A 21,493-nucleotide genomic window follows, 5' to 3' on the forward strand; every position below is an offset into this window, starting at 1 on the left:
AGGAAGTTGGCCTGCTCATGCCAGTGCTGGGAAGGATGCCTGACTGACGGCTGCGGTTGATTGGCACCGGTGGTGATGCCAGGGGCATGGTTTTGTAGGGGGAGGGTGGTTATCTCTGTCAATGTCCACTTGGGTATCATTGGGAAGGCAGGAGATGAACAATCATGGATGCCTTCTAACATCTATGGACAGAAAATAAGAAATGGAGTGATATTTGACTGCTGGACAAAGCAGGGCAGCACTGGGAGAGGGGAAGAGGGAGAAAGAAGGATACAAAGGAAGCGGAAGAGGAGGAGGAGGAGGAGGAGGAGGAGGAGGGAAAGTGGGAGGAGGAGGAGAAGAATTCTGAGTATGTTATTCAGGATAGGCTAAGGTATGGTGTTGTAACAAAGGACCCAACATCTCAATGGCTTAAAACAACAAGGGTTTATTTCTTGCTCACGGTACATATCCATCGAGGGTCAGCAGGGCTCTCTGCTCCACGTTGTCCTCAGTCTGGGCCCCAGGCTGATGGAACCTCCACCATCTGGAATATCATTGTGGGAGGGAAAGAGGAAGAGTGGTGAATCACGCACTGGCTTTTAAAGAGCCCACCCGGAACTGACCCATCTCACTTCTCCTCGCATTTCATTGGCCAAGGAAGTCAGGTGCCATGCTTACTCACAATCAGTGGGAAGTACAATCCTCCCACACGCCCAGGAGGAGGACCACTGGAAAGTTTGTGAACAGCCTGCATATCTGCCTCTCAGAAGATCCCAGGATTCTGGGTCTGGAAAGGATCTGTACTAATTGGGGCTCTTTGGGTTACAAAAATAGAAGGTAAAACTCCAACTACTTAAACCAAAGGGAATTTATTGCCTCACAAACACACAAAAAAATCCCGTGGTAGCTCTGTCTGTCTTCAGGCAAAGCTTAATCCAAGGGCTCAAAGTCTCGAAGGCCTGGTCTCTTTCCACCGCTCAGCTCTGTTCCCTTCCATGTGGGCTCTGCTCTCAGGTTTCATCGTCCCAGCGTTCAAGTCCAATGGGAAAGGAAGGCCTCTACCTCTCTTCAACTGTAATAACATCTCAGATCTCAGTCTTTCTGCACCAAACGGGGTCATGTGCACATTCCTGAACCAATCACTGTATCCAGGGGCAGAGATGGTTGGTCAGGCCTAAATAATATGTCCTGCCTGAGAATCAGAATTGAATGAACTTCATCCAACCCATATGGATCCAGGAGCAAGGAGAGATGGTTCCTGAGAAAAATTAAGGAGACTGGACCAGAATAAGTGTCCAAAAATAATGCACAAATAAAATCACACGTCTACTACAGGATACAGAGATGCTCCAACCCAGTGGTTTTCCCAGTGTTGTTTTGTAAACATACTTCAGGGGCTGCCTGCAAAGTCTATGAGAGGGTCCCTGTACTCGCCCATCTCCCTTCCAATTTGGCCGACTGCCCTTTACTTGTTGTATATATTAGGATTCCATGTGCAATTTTTTGGAACCAAAAAAAAAAAAAATTGAGATCCTCTACTCTTAAAAAGTAGGGGGTGGGGAAGTGAAACATCACTGTTCTTTGATCCTATGTCCTCATTTTACAAGCGTAGAGGCTGATATTCAGAAAGAAGTAGACATCTATCTCTTCATGTCTCATTGGCTAGAATTGATCACATGACCACCTAGCAGCAAGGAAGGCTGAGAAAGTGAGCATTTGGCCAAGAGGAATGGAAGTATCTCAACTGGCCTGGACATAAATGGTTCATCCCCTAGGTCTGGGTACCTTGCCATCCCAAACCAAGTTGGGGTTCCTTTATGAAAAAAGAAGGAAGGCAATGGCCCTCCAAGAGCTGTTAGCCCTGGTGGTAGGAATCAGATCTCATGGAAAGTTCCTGAAGACGAGGACTGGGCCTTACGCCTTTGTTTATCCCCTTTCTGGCCTATAAAAATGTGCCTGCCATGACCCCCTTCAACCCTCACAACAATCCTCCGAGACACCGAACCATACATTGACTTTTGAAATGTCCACTTTTGAAATGGACTCTTGTCACCATGACGGTGTCCCATGTTACAGATGGAGAAACTGAACCTCAGAGGCGAATTAAGTTCCCAAGGTCACACGACTGGCAAATTGTGCTCATCCCCTACTTTATGCCTCTAGCACAGAGAGGGGCAGAGCACCGAGGGAGGAGGGAGTTTTACTGTGCGCAGATCTTTTACTACGGCGGTGCTGACTGTAGAAAGGAGAAGGGAGAGAGTGACGGCCTGGGCCTGCCAGGCAGAGGGAATAGCATGTGTGACCGCCAGAGACAAGATAGTGCATAGAAATGGCACAGGGTCACAGGGTCAGAGCACAGAGCTTAAAGAAGCGTCGTGCTTTGGAGTTTGGGCCTTGCATGAGGGCAGCAAGCGAGCCATGAAGTATTGCAGGGAGGGGAATGCAGTCGGTCTTCAGGGGGAACATCGGCTCAGTGCGGGAGGCAGGACTGGTGCTGGGGCGTCACCGAGGAGGTGAGAAATGACAGTGGGTCTCAAGGATGGCGGGAGGAATGAAGGGTAGTCGGGATTGAGGAGGTTGAACCCACCAAATCTCATCCAGATTTGGTCACTGGGGGGTGACACTTTGGAGAAGGTGGGAAGGGCTGAGACTGAGTCTCAGGATTCTCGATGGTGGTGTCATTGGCTGAGGCGGGGCGGAGGAGGGAGGGCTTGGAGGGACAGGAACCCAGACAGCGTGGTCCCCAAGCTCGCTCTTCATCCCAACGTGCTCCAAATCCCTGGATCGGCATTCCATAGGGAAGAGTCAGGACTCGGGACTGGGCCGGGGCTACTGAGGAAGCCCAGATGGAAGTGAGGAAACTTCCCACGTTGGGTGTGGGTGCCTGGAAGTCCCAAGTATTCACGCGGCCGGCTCCACCCCAACAAAGAGCACGGAGGTGCCTCTTCTTCCTGGTTCCTCGCCCACCCGCCTCAGAGCCGCACGGGCCTTCCTCCGCCCTCCCACCCGAGGTGCAACCCCTGGGCCCTCAGGTTCCCCTGAGCACTGGCTACCCGGGTTCTCAAAGGGGATTCTGATAGAACCCTGGCGTGTACGTTCTTACGCCCTCATCCTGTGTCCTCAGAGCATCCACCCCCTGGCTGCTCTCACCCCCATGACTCTGAAGCTAGGACTCTGGGCCTGGCACACTCCGGTTTACACTCTTTGTAGAGTCGACAAAGACACGTGATTTAAATGCTTGATCAACTCATCTAGAACTCAGTGTGGCGGGGGTGAAATGCTAGTCAATCGGTTTCGATAAAGAAGAGGAGAAAGCAAGGCCTGCCCTCCCGGCTTGAAGACACACTGCGAAGCCCTCGGAAGACAAATGGTGTGGCACAGGCTCAAGCCAAGCGGACCACGAGAGCTCAGAACCAGATCTGTGTGCGTACGGAACCACCCAATGCCAAGAAACATCCTGGTTCCAGTCCTTAAGCGCGGCCACTCAAAATGTCACCAGTGACCCTATGGCTCTGTCAGGATGCTAGAATGAGTGAGCAGCCCCTACAGCACTCCACAGACATGCTCCCGGGACTCGGACACCATCATCGTTACTTTACTGTGCGAAACGGAGGCTCTGGCAGGTCAAGCCACTCACCCAAGGTGACAAAGCTGGTACGGGGCAGAGGTGCGATGCCAACCCAGCTCCACTGACCCCAGAGCCTGGCACTCTCCTGTTCCTTCCTCAGCAGCAGCCCCCACGGAGAGAAAGCAGGGTGAGCAGGAGCCATTGGGAAAGCCCTAGAAGCTTCTAGAAGCACTCGAGTCAATCTCAGCACTGTGAAGGGATTTGGACAATGTGATTGGGATGGGCTGCTCTGAGGCCAAAGAACCAGCCTGGAAAAGGGCTGGGGGAGTGACTGTTGAGCCAGTGTGACCCCAGCAAAATGCCCATGAAGGGTTTTGGGAGACGGGGTCACATCGGAGCATGGGGTCAGGCAGATGAAGAGCTTCCAGTGACACAGGGAGGAACTGGGACTTTAATCGTGTTGAAGTTCAGCTCTGGTTTGGTCATTCTCCTGCTCTACAACCGCCCCTAGCTCCCCTGGCCTCTGTCTCCTGGCTGATGAGGTAAGAGAATGAGGATGGGGAGGCGCAGGGAGAGCCTGGAGACGGGGAGGCCTGTGAGGGGGCTCATGTCACAGCCTCAGAGGGAGGCGACTAGGGCCTGGAGGGGAGTGGGGGGGGGGGGGAAGAGCGTGCGCTCCGGGGCAGGGTTTTATGAGATACACCCACCACACCCCACCTGCATCTGCCTCCTCTCACCAAATGGAGGATCCCTGCTTCCCTACAGCATCAGATAACATTTCAAGCTCAGAACATGGCCGGTACCTTCATCTACTCGCAGTAGAATTGAGCCATGAATCACCAGAAAAACAGCGAACACCTAAAGCAGCAAAGAGCAGCCAGGAACTCCCACCGGCTCCATCGAGGCCCAGAAAATGAGAGTCAGACATTCCCAGGTTCATATCCCACTCTGACACCTACTTACACCAGTAAATCGTTCAGTGCCTTAGTTTCCTCATCTGTAAAATGGGATAATAGGAGCACCTCCTCCATAGGTTGGATGGAGCTCTCCCGAGATCATGTATGTAAAACCTTTAGTAGAGTAACTGGCATCTACTAAGAGCTCAATAAGGTAGCTATTATTATTGACAACAAAACAATTATTTAGGTAATATGTTAACCCTTGAACGGATGCTATTAGCAGCTGTTAGCAAAGGTGTGGGAATTCTCAAACATCATTTATTTTACCCCCAAGGTGGAGACATGAGCCTTATGACTCAGAAATATCAGATGAAACAAATTTCATCCCATGCAATTTGAGAAGTTATGAGTTGTCGTTCCTCCTGCTACGGAGATTGCTAATTATAAATTGATAGAGAGGTAGATGGACAGATAGCAGATCATGAAAGCTAAACATAGTTTCCCTGTTTGAAGTACTGATGGCTATTTGGAAGGAAGGAAGGAAGGAAGGAAGGAAGGAAGGAAGGAAGGGAGGAAGGGAGGAAAGAAGGGAGCAAAGAAGGCCCGTTCTCCCTCCAAAAGCCCCTGCTTGCGTGACAGAAGTCCATGGTATCACCGCTAGGAGTTTTCATTACTCAGCAGATTTGTGGATGAGTGATTGATGTAATTAAAGTTATTGGTAAAGAAAGACTCAGTTACCAAGGAATAGATGAGTCAGCAGAAAGTTTAAGTAATGAAATAATGTTCCAAGGAAGGGTTCTTAAAATAAGCTTTATTTATTTTATTTTATTTTTTTTTTAAAACTCTAGGCATCTTAACCATTGCTGGTCAGCAAAAAGATATAGTTAAGGACTGGGGGGAAACACGCTACAGGATGCTGGAAATTCTCAGAGGGTGTCCTTCGAGATAAGATGAAACCCTATTTATTGAGGAATAATGGTAAGAGCTTACATCGATGGAGAGGGAACCAGTGCTTTGGTGGGCTTGGCTTCCATGAGCTCCTTTCACCCTCACCCTCTGGGGTAGAGACTGTTGTTTTCCTGTTTTATAGACAAGGACACTGACTTTCAGAGAGGCTGAGCTCACCTTCTCCGTCACCTCAGGTCCCGGGCCCTCTGTGTACATTTCTCCGTCATTGACTGTCTCACTAATGCACTCAAGACAACGGAGTGCAGTCAGGATTTGACCTTCCCTTTGCCCCCAGAGCTGTTTCAAAATGCGTATTCTTTTTTTTTTAATACATTTGTGGGGTTTTTTAAAATATATTTTTATTGATTTCAGAGAGGAAGAGGGAGAGAGAGACAGAAACATCCATGATGAGAGAGAATCATGGATCAGCTGCCTCCTGCAAGTCCCCCACTGGGAATCGAGCCCATAACCCAGGCATGTGCCCTTGTCCGGAATCGAACTTGGGATCTTCCAGTTCGCAGGCTGACACTCTATTCGCTGGCCAAACCAGCGAGGGCTCAACATGCATATTCTTACGGGAAGATACAAAGGACATTGCCTGGGGGTCCATGCGTTTGTTCTCATTCCCACCAACATGTATTGAAGATGCAGGGCACTCCAGGCCTTGGGCTCTGTGTCGGTCTATGAAGACGACTGGGGCAGCGAGCCGGGCAGGAGGGTCAGCTATCGTCTGTCCACAGACGACACAGGCTCCGAGGAGAGCAGGGGAGGGGAGGAGGTGGAAGAACTCTCAGGAGGATCTATGGACGTGAGGAGCGGCTGTGTGGGAGGCAGGGGGTGGAGAGGTCTGCGTGTTTCCAAGCCCTTCCACTGGCAGTGAAGGAAGGCGGCTGCATGAAGGAAGGCGACAGAAGCAGATCTGGGGCGGAGGCAAGAGGAGGAATTGCAAGGGACTTGGCATTTTGAGTTAGAGTTGCTGGCGATCCTGCCCGCTGGTGACGGGCTTCAGCTAATGGGCTGGATGGCCTGGAGCAGGGCTGAGAGCTGGCGCTGGATGCCCAGGCCAGCCAGGTGAGCTGCAGGGCCACCGATGGGCACAGCATGCCTTCGGGGGCAGGTGGGGGAGGTCCTACCCCATCAGCAAGCTCTGCTGAAGGCCCTCGTCCAGGGAGAAAAGAGAAGGGCAAGGGGGGGGGGGGGGGGTGGAGGGGGGGAGTTGGGAGTAGGGGTTGACTTTGGATGACATTACAGCCAGGAACCCAACAGCCTCCCACTTACTAGCACTAAAGGAAGTTAGCCTGGCCCGGCTGGTGTGGCTCAGTGATTGAGCACGGACCCATGAACCAAGAGGTCATTGGCTCCATTCTCAGTCTGGGCACATGCCCATGTTGCCAGCTCGATCCCTAGTAGGGGGCATGCAGCCCATTCATCAATGTTTCTATCTCTCTATCCCTCTCTCCTTTCCTCTCTCTAAAGTCAACAAAAGAAAGAAAGAAAGAAAGAAAGAAAGAAAGAAAGAAAGAAAGAAAGAAAGAAAGAAAAAGAAAAACAGCCCGGCTGGCATGGCTCAGTGGTTGAGCATCAATCTATGAACCAGGAGGTCACGGTTTGATTCCCGTCAAGGGCACATGCCTGGGTTGCAGGCTCGATCCCCAGTGTGGGGCGTGCAAGAAGCAGCCGCTCCCTGATTCTCTCTCATCATTGATGTTTCTCTCTCTCCCTCTCCATTCCTCTCTGAAATCAATAAATATATATTTAAAATCAATAAAAGAAACATATTTTTTTATAAAAAGAAAGTTACCCTGTGTCCCTGTGGGTGGCTTCAGGAAGGAGGGGAGTGGGATGGGAACCTCCCACTTGTGAGCCTCTGAAGAAAGGATCTTGGGGGACCGCTGGGGCAGGAGCCTCCCAAAGGGAAATAGTATCCTAGTATCCGCCCCTCAAGCCCACCAACCCTTCTCCACACTTTGCTCAGAGCTGGGGACCCCAGCCCCCTCCCCTTCCCCCGCAGAGGAAAGGACAGGGGCCCGAGTCCTTTGAGGGGTCAAAGAGCAGCTTAGGTTGTGAACCTTGGCCTCTTACCCCCAAGGGTGACCCACAGACATGAAAAGGGGGCCTGGACCTCGTAGAGCCAGACCAGGGGGACGGAAGGAACAACAGCACCGCAGGTTTGTGAGGTGCTCCTGCCCGCCCCCCCACCCCCACCCCTAAGCACACCCTGTGACAGGTTAGTGTGCAAAGGCTTATTAAGAAGGGGACAGCGCAGGGAGCAGGCTGGAGCAGGGAGGCACCCCGCCCCCCGCCGGCTCTGTCACCCATCAGCTGTGTGATCTGCAGCAAGTCGTTCTACCTTCCGGCACCTCAGTTTCCACACGTGGGAAATGAGCAGTTACTGTTTGCCAAAGGGCGGTCAGCACAGCTCTGGCGGGACGTGCGGTGACGTCAGGTGGGGGGTGAAGAGACGCCATGCGGCCCCTTGAGCTGTGAGGGCAGCCGGCGCAGCAGGAGGCGTGGGGCTGGGGGACCTTCAGGAACAGGCAGAGGTGCTGAGAGATGCCCGTCGCTCTCAAAGCCCAGGGGGCCAAGGACTTCATTCAGTTCATTTGTTGTTGTTGTTGTTGTTTTTTAATAATTGTCTTCTGTCCGTGCAAAGCGATACTGGTTTCTCCGTTACAGTAGCAGCATACGTTTTTTGTTTTTTTTTTCAAAATAAGTAAGTGGTGACCAAATTGGAAGGGAATGACTCTGCTAATGGTAGTTTCAACAGTCGGAGGCTAAGATAAGGGTCTGGAGGGTGGGGTTCAGATGAATCCGTTTCGAGGGGCCCTGACCAAAGGGAGGGCCCTGTCCTTGCAGTCTCTGGTTCTAGGGAGGCTTCCCAGACATCCCTACATCTGCTAGGACCTGTCAGCCATTTCCCAGGTTAAAAGGGAAAGTTAAAAAAAAAAAAAGAGTAAGAAAGAAAAAAAAACTGGACAGAAAAACAATTCCACCAACCAAAATACACCAGGCCGACGATCTTTCTACCACACTCTTCATGGAGCGAAGAGGTGGTGTTTATTCCAAATGAGCCCTTTTCTCTAAGTTGCCACTAATCCACTCTCCTCTGTCATCCAGGAAAAGCAGTCCCCGACAGCCAGGGAACATCTGCACGGAGGAGTCTTTGGAAAAAAAAGAAAAGAAAAAAAAAAAAAGAGCCACCGGGTTTGGATTTAGATGCTGGCTACAAATAGAGGGCACACAAAACTAACAAACAAACAAAAAAAAACCTTGCGGTTTGGATCTAAAAAAACAAAGCCTCAGAAATGACAACTGTGTGGTTAGTCTGATGTCAAACCGCATTAGCTGGGAAGGTGTCTGGGGCTCGGGAGCGGGGAGGGTATGCGGAATCGAGAGTGAACAGATGTCTCACTCTGCTTGAAAGATGTCAGGATCCTGTTCCGAAGGGCCTGTGGGTCCCCTGGGGGACAAAGCCACGGAGACTTTTACAGAAGACGTCCCCGAGCTGACGACCATAGAGACAACACAAGCACTCAAGGAGGGGATTGAGGAGGAAAGAAACAGTCAAGCTGAGACACAGAAAAAAGAAAGGAAGGAAGGAAAGAAATTCAAATAAATGCATGAAAGCCCCATCACGCAGGAACTCGCCTCCAACTCACCTCTCTGTTTGCCAGGAGTTGCTCTGCAAAGTGATGGACCAGGGAACATGCACTGTTGCTTGCAATGATGTGAGATCATTGTGGGCAGGCCGGGAATCAACCTCCAACAGGAGAAATGAGCAAATCTTTTCGGGGAGCAATTATTTAGGGAAGGACACCCCCCCCCCACCCAGGGGCGACAGCCCCTGCTCTTCCTTGCCATTGAGTGTCTGGGAGACGTGGCACCTGCCTGGCGTCGCCCTCATCTGCACTTTGCACACGGAGGCCTGCGGAGGTGGCCCTGCCTCAGCGGCCCGCAGGAGGGCTGAGATGTTTCTCAGCCCGGCCTAAAAATATCTCCCCTGACAGCCTGTCAAGGTGTCTGAGGTGCCACCATTATAAATTCATCCTTCTCTGTTAAGGCGTTTTGTTCCCACGAGTTCTGTTAAAATAGAGATATCCCGGAGAACTTAGATTGGGCGAGGCAGAGGGAGAGAGCCAGGGGGGCCAGGAGACCTGGGTTTGCAACGGGGCTCTGCCTCTCAGCTCCAGGTGTGGGCTTGGGCAGGTCATTGGCATTTCCCCAACCTCAGTTTCTCCACGGAGAACAAAAGAAACAAGAAAGACGGGTATACAGGAGAGGAGGCCGTGGTCAGAGAGCTCTGAGGCCTCCGGTTTCCGGAGGGAGGATGTGTTCGCTGTAGGGTTTGCACTGTCTGACATCTCAGCGAGCACCAGTCACCCTTACGCCGCTGGGTGCTCAGGCCCACATCCTCGGAGGCCTCCAGGATGCCCCTCCTCTCGTCCCGCACACCCAATCCATCAGCAAAGCCTGCTGACTCTACCTTCCAAACACAGCCCAGCTCTGACCACTCCTGCCCACCTCTCTGGCTACCTCCCAGGTCCAAAGCAGCATCACCTGCCCCTGGATTCTCTCCATCAGCCTCCGAACTGGTCCCTGCTTCTGCTCTTGCCCTCCAAAAGTCTTAGCGCCTCACACTTGACTTTAAACCATACATTCGATCCTGACACTCCTCTTAAAACTCTCCATCGCTTCTTCTCTCTCATCATAAAACCCAAAGATCTCCCCGGGCTGGTGTGGTTCCGTGGTTGAGTATCAACCTATGAACCAGGAGGTCACGGTTCAATTTCTGGTTGGGGCACATGCCTGGGTTGCAGGCTCAATCCTCACTGGGGGGCAGGGGGGCGCATATGGGAGGCAGCCAATGGACGATTCTCTCTCATCATTGATGTCTCTCTCTCTCTCTCTCTCTCTCTCCCTCCCCCTCCCTCCCTCTCCCTCCCTCTCTGAAATCAATAAAAACATACTAAAAAATAAAGATCTCACCAGGACCAAACAGGACCTATAACCTTGCCTGGGCCGTATCCCTCCCACAAACGTCTCCTTGCTGCGGTCTGAACCTGCTCCCACCTCAGGACCTTTGTCCATGCTATTCCTTCACCCTTCCAGGCAGCCCTCACAGGATGAGCACACTCCCTTCCGAGTCCTGACCCTCCTTCATCTTCCTCCCAGCACTCATCACCTGGACCTCAGGACAAGCCATTATCACACTCATTTGCTTGCCTTCCGTCTCTCCTCTAAAGTGTCAGCTTCAGGGCAGGCCGGGCGGGGCGGGGACTTTGTTTTGTTTATCTCTGCATCCTGGGCACCCAGAACCCTGCGCCTGGGATATCACAGATGCTCCATCAGTGTCCGCTGGAGTCAGGGAAAGGAGCAGTTTCAGTGGAGCTGCGCTGAATGGAGGCCAGCCTCAGCATTCCCCTGGAGAGGCCAATGCCACAGGATTTCCTGTGCTCTGTGTCCTCAGAGCAGCATGTGCAAGGGAGTCACAGGTAGAGCGATTGTTGGGAGATCTGGGCAGACCTGTGAGGGGAGGGGGGAGAGGGGAGGGGAGAAGGGGGAGGCGGGAGGGAGGCAGGTAGGTAAAGAATCCCAGCTAAATGTATCCGTTCATAAGGCTGCAGGTACTTGACCGGAGGAAGTAGCTAAAAGGCCCTTGTGGACAGATTTCAAAAGACAGGAGCCTGCAGACAAAGGGTGGGTTATAAGTAGGAGGAGCTCTGAATTGTCCCCGGGACGAACCTGAAATTCAACCCTATCCCAAGTCAGGTCCAGCCGGCTCCCCAAAGTTCAACCCTGATCAGGTCACACTCCTGTCTCACCGCCTTTCCAGGCTCCCCAGTGTACCCCCCAGACCAAGCCCCGGGGAGGGGTGCATGGCCAGAGGAGGTGGGGGAGAGGAGGGAAGTGCTGAGGAACATCAGCCATTCTGGCAGGGTCCTCCACAAGTCAGGACCCAGAGGCTCTGTCCCCTCCACCCTTTGCCCCCAGGCTTTGGCTAGGGTCTCCATGAAGTGACCTTTTGGGACAGCACAGCCCTAATCACTGTATTGGACAACGACAGGCCACCCACTAGAATCCTCACAAAACCAGGGCCCCCTTTTACGGAGGAAGCCACTGAGGTTCAGAGAGGGGTTATTTGATCTAAGACACACAGCGTTTTAAGTTGCAGAGGGACTGAGCCACCAAGGCCCCAAACCAGTAAGCCACAACCCATGTCTCCATCTCCACACCGCCTGGGCTGCCCTGGTCACACTCGGAGTCCTGTTTTCTATGAGACTGAGGCCCCCAAAGAGGCCACCGACCTCCCCACAGCCCCCCGCCCCCAACCCCCACTCACCCACTCCCGGCCTGCAACCTCAGAGCCCTGGTCTCCCCCAGCCTGAGCAGCCGGCCTGCAGGGGGCGATGGTGGCCCAGCTAGAACCTGGAGCCCGGAAATCCGAATCCGGGCGGCCAGCAGAAAGCAGCTAAAGTCCAGGAAAGCACCCAGGGCCCTGGTCGGTTCTAGGAGAAACCCCGTGGGCGCTCAGCCCCGGGAGGCCAAACCCCAGTTGTGCGGAGCGCCGCCTCCAGGCCACCGGTGCGAACCCGAGCTCGCCAGCCCTTGTTTGACGAGCGGCGGCCATAAATTCATTAATCATCATTTCATGCCCCTCCAAGCCCCTCCGTGGGAGTTACACAGATTAGCTCCTGAAAAGACAGTAATTTCAGTTTAGCGAGGTAAGTGCTTTCTGATGGGCTCGGCGCACAGAGCTCTCCTGACAAGCCAATCCATCAGCGCCTGGGCGACGGGGCGCGGCCCGGCCGCCCTGCCCGGCCCCGCTGCACCGGCCCCGCCTGGCCCCGCCCCGCCCGCCTGGGGGCTGCTGGGCGAGGGTCTCCGCCGAGGGTGCCCCTTAGGCCCGGCCCCTCTGCACCCATCCTCGGGCTGTTCCGTCGGGTCTCTGGCCCTCGCCCACACCACCTTCCGCCCCAGCTCTTCTGAGCAGAAGAGAAACTTTTCGGGAAAACCGAGGCCTCAAATCGGGGGACGAACTTGAGGGTGGCGGGGCCGGACGCGCAGGCGCTGAAGTTCCCAACTCCAGCCCCCCCCCCCCCCCCCCCGGGGAGGAACGCGTCAGGCAGCCCTTTCTCCTCCCGAAGTCTGGAAGTTGAGGTCCCCCGACACCTGGAAACCACACGGAAGGGCTGTGTGTGCTGCGCGCGTCCAGGATCGGGGGAAGGGCACGTCCACGGTCTCCAGCCCAAAGAAATCTCAGGCTCCAAAGGAGGGCCAGCTGGGAACAGGGAAGGGTCCTTCCGTCTTCAGGGCGGCTCCCCAGGCCCCGGAGGGACGGGAGGTCCGAGCCTCGTCTTTTTCGCGGCCCGCTCATCTTTCTCTGAAAAAATGCCACCTGGGGTGGAAGGCGCCGCCTGGGGCTTTCCAGGAGTGGGCCCAGCGGGGTGGCTCCTGGGCGGGCTGGGTAAGAAAGGAGAGGAACCGGCCCGAGAATGTGGTTAGAGGTGAGGTGCTTGCAAGCGCGCAGCCCACGCCGCGCCGTCACACTTTCCCGTCCTGGTGCCCAGCAGGCCCCGCGGACCAAGCAGGTCCCGCAGCTGCAGGCGAGCGGACGGCCGGGAGCTGCAGCGCAGCGCCGCGCCTTCGTTGGCCTCCCCTCCATGTGGCGCCGCACGCCTGCCTCCGAAAACAAGTTAGCAAACGGGGAGCCGTTTATCTCTTTTATCTGGGGGCCTGATCCAATTAAATAAGCGCGCATTTACATGTGCATCCATCAGGCGGGAGCGCGGGGAGCCGGGGGTTTGCTGGGAGCAACGAAAAGCAGATCAGATCGCACCGGGGAAAGTGTTGTCTGCGCCCACCGGGCTCCTGGGGCGCTGAAAGTGAGCGCGGCCTGGCCGGCGACCTTGGGGATCTAGGACTGGGGCCTTCGGTCGCCAGGAGGCCGGAGACCCCAATAGCCCCGAGGGACAGGCCAGAGCCAGGGGTGCAGCCAGAGCTGCAGCACGGCCTCAGAGGCCAGCCCCTGTTCGTCCACAACCTGGGCCACGCCTTGTGCCCGGGACCCAAGTCACATTTCGCGCTCAAACGAAAAGGAGACCCGCTCCCGCCTGGTCAAAGAGGGAGACCCGCGGGGTGGGGCTAGGGACAGGCCCGCGGCCTTAGCTAGTCTGGGGCAGTGCAGGCGGCCAGGAGCTAGTCAGGCCCGATTTTGGTTTGACTCCTGTTTGGTGGCCGGTGGCCCAGTGGCGAGGGATGCGAAGAGCCGAGCAGAAGGAGCTTCCGCGTTTCCCCCCAATATCCCTGCAGGGAGCGGGGGTGGGGGGGGTGCAGTGGATTCTACCCGTTAGCGCTTTGGGAGGGGCGCTGGGGACGCCCACGGAAGCACCTCCTGCCTTGCCACGTTGACCTCGTTCAAGGTTCTTCCGAAATAGGGGTTGACGCATTGGAGGGCAAGTTTGTTTTGTTTTGTTTTTCCTTTTCCTACAGATGTCCAACCCACAGTCCAAAAGTCAGAACCGGCCTGAGGGGCAAGGTTGCACGGTAGACCTCAGATATGCCCAACCGCAAATTAGACAAAACTGTGCGGGGTCCAGAGCCTGGGCCGGCAGAACCTCCAGTGCAGGCACCTGGAGGGGCGTGGGAGCCCCGGGACCCCGACTGGCAAGGATGCGCACAGCCCCAGCCCCCACCCTCCGGCTATATCAGCCGAGGGCCTATTTCTCCTTAGCTTCCCGCCTGGTTTTCCAGACTGTGCCTAAATCACTGTGGGAATCTGTAGCATGAAAATAGTTCTAGTTGCAGGTCCTGCTCTCCAAATCCCTAATTTTAAGTGGGTCCTGGGTCCCGGGCAGAAGCGAATGAGGTGGTGGAGCGGTTAACTTTGGACCCGCTTGGGGTTCAGAGCTAAGGCACAGCTGTGGGTGCGGGGGGGCAGAGCCTGGCGTCGCCTAATTCCTCCTCTGCTAACCGCGCGGCGCTCGGGAACCGGTAGGCGGCGCCCTCTCTAAGCTGCATCCGCACCCGGCTCTCTCCCGGGAGCGCAATCACATTCCTTTCACTTTGGGCGCTTTGCAAAGCGCGCTTCTAGGCTTCGGCCGAGCTGGCAGCTAGTTGCAGGGGGTGGGGGTCGGTGGAGGGGGGCGGAGGGGGAAAGGTGCGCTGAAGGACCCCGCCCGTTTTGAAACCGCGTGCGCGGCGACCCCATGCCCGCTCCCACCTCCCGCGCCCCAAGACCCGCGCACTTCATGGGGAATGAGCGGCTCCCGCGCTCAACTGTGCGGCCTCTATGCAGGCCCCGCACCCAGACCAGGGAACAGTTCGGACCCTGGCACCGCGAGGCGAGGAGCTTTGGGACGGAAAGGCCGCCCTCCACAGCCTCGCCCCAGTGCCCTCTTAGGCGTCCTCGGGGGTGGACTGGGCTGTTCGCTCCTCTTCGCCAAGTCCCAGGAACCGATTCCTCCCGGCACCGAGGGATAAAGGAAGGAACTCACCCCGTCCCCCGTGGGGCGCTGCCTCTGGGGGCGGACTGCATAGACCCAACTCAGTGATCCCATGGTTTCTATTGCCAGGGATCTAGGGCCTCCTGGTTCCTCAGTGCAGCGGAGCGCAGGTGGCAAATGCCCTCCCAGCCCCAGCACGGAGGTGTCCTAGCCGCGGCCTCGCTCCGCTCCACTCCCGCACCCCAGCCCAGGCCTGCAAGCTAACCCCATCCCAGGCTGGCACTCGCCGGAAGTCCTCCCTCTCCTCCAAGGCGCATTGCATTGCCTCCGCTCGGCCCAAGACGCGGCCCAGTGGAGGCTCGAGGACCCTGCAGACACGCAGCTACTTCTGGGATTCAACGCCCCAGGCATTTTCTAAATGCCCAAACCTTCATCTGCCCGGCGGGCCGCCCCCCAAACTGGAAGGACTCCAGACACCCAAGAAACCACTGGCCACCGAAAAACCAGCTCCGCAAAGGAGAAACCCCTAATTTTATTGAAGACGAAGTACGCAAAGAAAACCGTAGACCCTGCAGGGGCCAAGGGCGGGAGGGATGCTGGGAGCAGGCGGCGACTCTGGCACCAGCCTTCCAGCCCCCGGTGGTTTGGCTCCCCAGCCTTGGGGCTCCTCGAGCGGCACCCCGTTGAGGAGAAACGCCTAGGGGCTCCCGGGTGCGCGGTTCCCGTTCCCAGGCAGCCCCACAACCAGATTTGGGGAGGCCCGTGCCGCGCCATTTCCATATTCCTGGGGACACAGGGAGGCCTGCGATTTTCTCTTGAAAAACCATTGGGCAGGGTGTCGGGCCAGGGCTCCCCAAACCCTGCAGAGCTGAGGTCGCCCTGAAACTCTCTCTCTTCAGAGGAGAGGACTGGCCTATTCTTCTGACTTTTTCAGAAGACAAGGTGACTCCTGGGGCTGCATAATCAACAGGGCGAAAAAGCTGATTGTGAGCCGGGCTGCGGGGGGGCGGGGGGAGGGGGCTGGGGCGCGAGGGGGGTAGGGCCCGTCATCTCTGGAATTCAATTGTTTAAAAAAATCATTTATAATTAAAGGGACAAAATAAAATACGATCGCCTCATGCATATTTAATCACTCGCACTTCCAGCTTTGAAACCATTTTCCCTGCGTGAATTTTCTCGCTAATTTAAAATCTGAAGTCGACCGCTGTTCCAGGGAAGGGTAGGGTGGGGCGGGGGGTGGTGGACACATCTGGACAAAGCTTTCAAACTCGTTTAAATTAGGAAAAGCTAACAGCGCTCCGTGGCTGCTTAAAAAACAACAGTAACAATATCAACAAAAACAAAAACAAAAAAACAGCAAAAATCAAAACTCCGATGAAAGTTTGGGGTGTGCTTAAAAAAGCAAGTAGGGATAAAGTAATCTTGAGTCGCAATGCAAATCAGTGCACCTTGATTTAGCCTAATGAGGCCGGTGTTATGTGCAAACACATTCTCTCTACACTCAGGCATGAGTTTAATAGAGCAAATTAATTCTCCTCGCTGGAGTTGTTTGTTCCCCCCCCCCCCCCCAGTAAACCCTCCCCTTTCCCCGAGCGCCGAAAATTTCCCACGAAGTTAAAACTCGCCCGCGGTTCCGCACGTCCGCGCGCAAAATGGAGACGCGAGCACCGACCGCGCGGGAGGGCCTGGGGCGCAGGGCCGCGTCTCCTTGGGATGGAGACGCATCCTGACCTTTCACACATCGAGGTGAAATATGCGGGATTCAGACGAGACTGTAACAACCTCAAAACTGCTTCTGTAGCTACTCGAACTCTTGAGTCGGAGATAGAAACGTGCTAAAGCGATGACAAGCCCGGCGGCATGCACAGAGGCATCGCTATCGGGGCGCATTTCCTCCAACTTTGGAAGGCCCCTGGAACAAAACGGGGCCCGCTGCAGGGGTGAGGGCGGGGGCGGCGAGGGCTCTCCAGATCCGTTCGGGGTCCACACTCTTCCCTCAAGCCCCTGTGGCGCCCCCTCCCCCCACTTCCGCCCACTCTCCAATCTCCCACCCTGCAAAGTGCAGGCTAGAAATTCAGGACAAGTGTGACACCTACCTGTGAAAGCGGGGAACCGTCCCCTCGCCGGCCCCGCGGCCCCAGCCCCGAAACTGCGCGGGGACTCTACCGGGCCACCTACCCTCCGCGCCATCGACAAGAGAACATTTACTAATTTGATCAAACCCCAGGAAGAGATCAATGCCCAATTTGGAAGGGGTAATGCAGACAAGTGATTTGGGACGCGGCCTTCTCCCTGGCACCCCCTAACGCTTCCCGCCCGCAGTAGCCCGCAGCACCTTTGAAATAGTAATAAGGGCTAAATCCGGCATAAAATCGAACTCATTAGCAAAGTTCACCAGCTGATTGCTTTGCATAAAACACGACACTGATTGGAAGTAATCAGGTTAAGCGATGGAGCTCTGGCTGGTGCGTGTCTCTAGCTGACTTTGCCGTCCTCTCTCCCTTCTGGGCATACACTAGGGTCTCTCTCCTCCTTCCTCCAGGGTCCAATCTCCCCCAGGCAGCCCCGTATCAGTGATCCAATCCTGCCTTGGGCAGGGACACGCTCCCCAGGGCTTGCAGCCTGCTATGAAACCCTGGCACCCCGAGGTTCTATGGGAACTTGTCCTCCCGACTTGGGAAAAAAAGTTGCAGTTTGCACCTTGTGTCCAAGGCGGTGGACAGTGTATTGAGGCTTCTAAAAAGTCATTGAGGCTCTGATTATGTTAAAATCTCTTTTAATTAAATACTTTGCATTTTACAAAGGCGGCTGCAGTTTCTTTTTACTTTTTAAATCTAAGAGTATAACCTGATTCCTTTCTGTAATAATACTTTAGCTCATACCCAGAAAAAAAAATCAATAGGTGTAAAAAAATTAAATTAAACTTGTATTTTTAAACTATGAAACAGTTTTTTTGGGGGGGGGGGACACAAATGGATATACTTATATTACAAAAAAACCATTAGATGCCTGTATAGGTGTCTTAATTTCATAATTTACTTCAAAGATATTGCGTTATCAATTTAAATACAAAATGCTACATTAAATATACAGAATAAGATTTAATACAAATCCTTATTTTAACTTTTCGGTGGGTTAAGACATGTGTGTGTGTGTGTGTGTGTGTGTATGTGGAGATGTTTACATTTTTATGCCATCCATCTCCATCAACTATAAACTTTTTAATAGGAGGGGTAGTTTTTTCTCTCTTGTTGATGGAAAAATAACTGCCAAGGCCATGTGTTTGTTTTTTGTTTTGTTTTGTTTTTTTAAATAAATTAGGAAAGTCCGGGACCAACGCAGCCCCGCGCTAAATGTCGGACATACCTTTCTTCAATTCATAGGGAGAGTCTTTGCACAGGTCTAGCTGGGACTGGCTCCGCAATATTTTCGGATCTTTAGCCAAAGCGTCCACTCGATTCAACACCGTCTGGTTTAATCCATTGAAATGCGAGCCCGGACCGGTCGTGGGGCCTGGCCCGGGCCCAGGGTGACCGTGAAGGTGTCCGAAGGAGCCATAGTTCGTGTAGCCCGGATAGAAGGGCGCCGTGTAGTAAAGAGGCCGGGACAGGACCGTCCCGCCCGGGAAGGGACACTGCGCCGAGGGCGAGCGTGAAGGTGCAGGGGCCGGCGAGGCGCGGCTGCCTCCGAGAGCCTGCGCGGCTGCGATGGGCCCGGGGCAAGGTGGGCATGGAGAGCTCTCGCTCCCGCCGCCCCCGTCCTTGACCTTGTCCGAGGATGTGGCAATCTCGGCCAGAGACCACAGTTTGGGCTTGGCGAGCACCGCCTGGGGCGGCGGCGGCGGCGGGGAGTGGATGACCGAGGGCCCGCTGGGGCCGGGCGGCAGTTCCCCGGCGGCTGGATGTGGGCCTGGCGCCGGGGCGCCCGAAGGGTAGTGAGGACCCTGGTCCTCGGCCAGCCGCGCCCCCGGGGAGGGCCCGCCGGTGCGCGTGGGCCCAGGCAGCAGGTCGAGGCGGCCCTCGGAGGGAGGCTCCTTAAAATCCGAGTCGCTGAGGCTGCCCTCCGTCTCCTTGCCGGCGGGGGTGGACGGCCCCTGCAGCCTTTCGCAGCCCGAAGCCGCTTTCGGCTCCGCTCCTCCTGCGGGCGAAACCCAGGCCGTAAGCCGCCTAGAGGCCTCCGGGCAGAGGGAGGGGGGGCACGTCCCAGCCCGCAAAGTAAAGACTCCAACCCAACCTCCTGGCCCTGGGCGCCCCTTCTCCGCACGTCCCCCCTCCCGCCCAGTCCAGGCTCTTACTCTCGCTCCGCACACCCCTTCCCGCGCGCACCAACCTGCTTCGGGGCCCGCGGGGTCGCTCTTGTCCTCGGGCTTCTGCGGCTCGTCCTCGTCGTTCTTCTCCAGGTCGATGTTCTCCTCCTCCTCCTCGTCCTCGCTCCGGTTCCTCGGGGTCCACGTCATCTTGTTCTCCTTCTTGAGGCGCCGGCGCGCGTTGGCGAACCAGGTGGACACCTGGGTGAGGGTCATCTTGGTGATGATGGCCAGCATGATCTTCTCGCCCTTGGTGGGGTAGGGGTTCTTGCGGTGCTCATTGAGCCAGGCCTTGAGCGTGGCGGTGGCGTCCCGCGTGGCGTTCTTGCGGTACGCGGGGTCCCCGTAAGGGTAGGAGCCCAGGGGCGCCGCGTAGGGATGGTACCCCAAGGAGCCCGCCATGCCCGGCGTGTGGTCGTAGGGAGAACCCTGCAGGCAACAGGCAGAAAGAAGGTGAGAGTGGGCCACGGTCCCCACTGCCACCGGGGCGACCGGAGGACACTGTCCCCGCGCCCCGGGGTCTGCGGGGTGGCGAGGCCCAAACTCCGGCTTCCGCTGGTGGGCGCAGAGCTAAGGGCAACCCCTCCCCCTCCTCGGAACGCAGCGGGAGCGCCGACTCCCGAGTCCGGTTCTTAGTGGGCGTTGGAAGCCGTCCTGGCCTCAGCCCGAACCCCGTGGGCCCCCGGGTGCCGGGTCACGTTGGTCCCGGGTGTGCGGATCCGACCACCGCGGTCGGGCCCTCCACCCCGAGAGATCCGGGCAGCGGCGGCGACTCCTCGCTTCCAGCCCGGGTGGCTGCGCTTCAGGCGCCAGGCGGGAGAGAGCAAGGGGAGGGAAGGCATTTTCCCCTCCCGAGAAGGACGAAGGAAAAGCCGCGGCTGGCCCCGGCACTCCGCCCCTCCGAAAACGTTCCCCCAAACCGGAGCCGCGGCGCTTTTCCAGAAAGTGCACCGGGCCGAGAAATCCCGGATGCACCGCAGCTCGGCCGACTTCTCAGAAATCTAATACCTCCCAATCGGATTGCGGAGATAGGATTACGGATTTGCAACATTTCGGAGGACTAATTAAAGGCGAAGCCAAACACATTTACATCAACTTGGCACGCTTCTGCTCAGATTCCGGGTTTATTTCTTTGGAACTAGTTTCCCCAAATTGCAAAAGTTAAAAAAATACAAATCGCAGGGCGGCCTGGAGCTCACGTTTGAACCAGATGCTGCTCTTTAATTGCAGCGACCTCTCCTCCCCAGACCCTTTCCGCCAGCTCAGCGGGCCGAGCCAGACACGGCTCCCCTCTCCCCGCAACTCCGGAGCCGGAGGCCCGGGGAAGCCGCAGGAGACAATCGCCCAAGTTGGCTGGGGCCGCGAGGCTGGGCGGGGGCGGCCCGCGGGGGGCGCGGAGGCCCTCGTCCCCGCAGCCCCCGCCCGCCCCCGGCCGCCCTCGCCCGCCGCGGCCCCTGCTCACTCACCACGTACGAAGAGAAGGCGGCCGCGGCGGCCGCGGCGGGGTCGGCGCCGTACTGGAGGTGCGAGTTGTAGCCCGGCGAGGGCGCCGTGAAGGCGGTGGAGCCGGCGTAGGGTGAGAACGCGGAGCCCGACGACGAGCGGCCGAGCTCATCCGTGCGGGGCCCCGAGATGACGCTGGTGCTGTACGCGGGGCACGAGTAGAGCGCCAGCGAGGCGGACGGCTGGTACAAGTAGCCCTGCGGGTAGGACATGGCCACACACGGGCATGGGGCGCGCCGCGCCGCGGCCGCCAACGAGCCGGCGGCGCCCTGCGAGGGCGAGCGGGCAGGCACCTGGCCTCCGGCTGCCCCGGGCCGTCGCTCCCCGGGCCCCGGCTCCCGAGCTCCGGCTCGCAGCACCTCCCCGGTGGCTTCCCGCGCGCCTCCGACTGCGACCGCCGAGCCCGCTCCGGTGCGCGCCTCTCTCGCCCCGGCTGGGTTTCTCCCCCTCCCTTGCTGCTTTCTCTTTTTCCCCCTCTCTCTTTGCACTGGGGGGCTCTGCTTTTGGCTTCGCAAAGGTCCTGCCAAGATGCTAAGTTGGAAATTGAGGATTCTGACGCCTTGTGCGCGCCCGAAGCTCCTCCTTCCCGGGGTGTAGTCGGTGGTTGGACTGGCAGGAGCCTCTGGGCGGCCGCAGCCAACCCGGCCGCCAGGCGCGCCTCGCCCTCTCCCTCTTCCTCCCCGGCTCCCTCTCTCGCTCGTTGGCGCTCCCCTCGCCCCTCCCTCGCGCCCGCCTCTCCACCGCTGCCCTCCTCTCCACCCTCCTCTTTTTCTGCCCCCTCCCTTCCCTGGTCTCTCTGCCACCCCCCTCCCCCGCCTCTTCCCCCCTCCTCTCTCTTAGACTC

General features: G+C 56.5%; 1 protein-coding gene across 2 annotated transcripts; it reads right to left on the minus strand.

Moving 5' to 3' along the window:
* Positions 1 to 415: 415 nt before the first annotated feature.
* Positions 416 to 21,249, minus strand: IRX5 (iroquois homeobox 5). 2 transcript variants are annotated; one of them, XM_070397806.1, is made up of 4 exons: positions 20,613 to 21,249; positions 19,170 to 19,575; positions 18,207 to 18,977; positions 416 to 526 (listed from the first exon to the last, which is right to left on the minus strand). In XM_070397806.1, the coding sequence occupies exons 1-4, from the start codon at positions 20,859 to 20,861 to the stop codon at positions 462 to 464; spliced, it is 1,491 nt and encodes a 496-aa protein (XP_070253907.1). In that variant the 5' UTR covers positions 20,862 to 21,249; the 3' UTR covers positions 416 to 461. The 2 variants fall into 2 exon arrangements, with proteins under 2 accessions (XP_070253907.1, XP_070253908.1); XM_070397807.1 differs by lacking the exon at positions 416 to 526 and having other exon boundaries at positions 17,855 to 18,977.
* Between the last annotated feature and the right edge of the window lie 244 nt (positions 21,250 to 21,493).

Source organism: Myotis yumanensis, unplaced genomic scaffold, assembly GCF_028538775.1.
Source record: "Myotis yumanensis isolate MYYU_CA2020_CCGP unplaced genomic scaffold, mMyoYum1.0.hap1 SCAF_18, whole genome shotgun sequence".
Classification (NCBI taxonomy): Eukaryota; Metazoa; Chordata; class Mammalia; order Chiroptera; family Vespertilionidae; genus Myotis; species Myotis yumanensis.

Coding starts and splice junctions, on each gene's coding strand:
- IRX5 (XM_070397806.1), bottom strand. CDS start 20,861: ATGTCCTACCCGCAGGGCTACTTGTACCAGCCGTCCGCCTCGCTGGCG. Junction 19,576..20,612: donor CCGCCTTCTCTTCGTACGTG/GTGAGTGAGCAG, acceptor TGTTGCCTGCAG/GGTTCTCCCTACGACCACAC. Junction 18,978..19,169: donor CCCCGCGGGCCCCGAAGCAG/GTTGGTGCGCGC, acceptor TTTCGCCCGCAG/GAGGAGCGGAGCCGAAAGCG.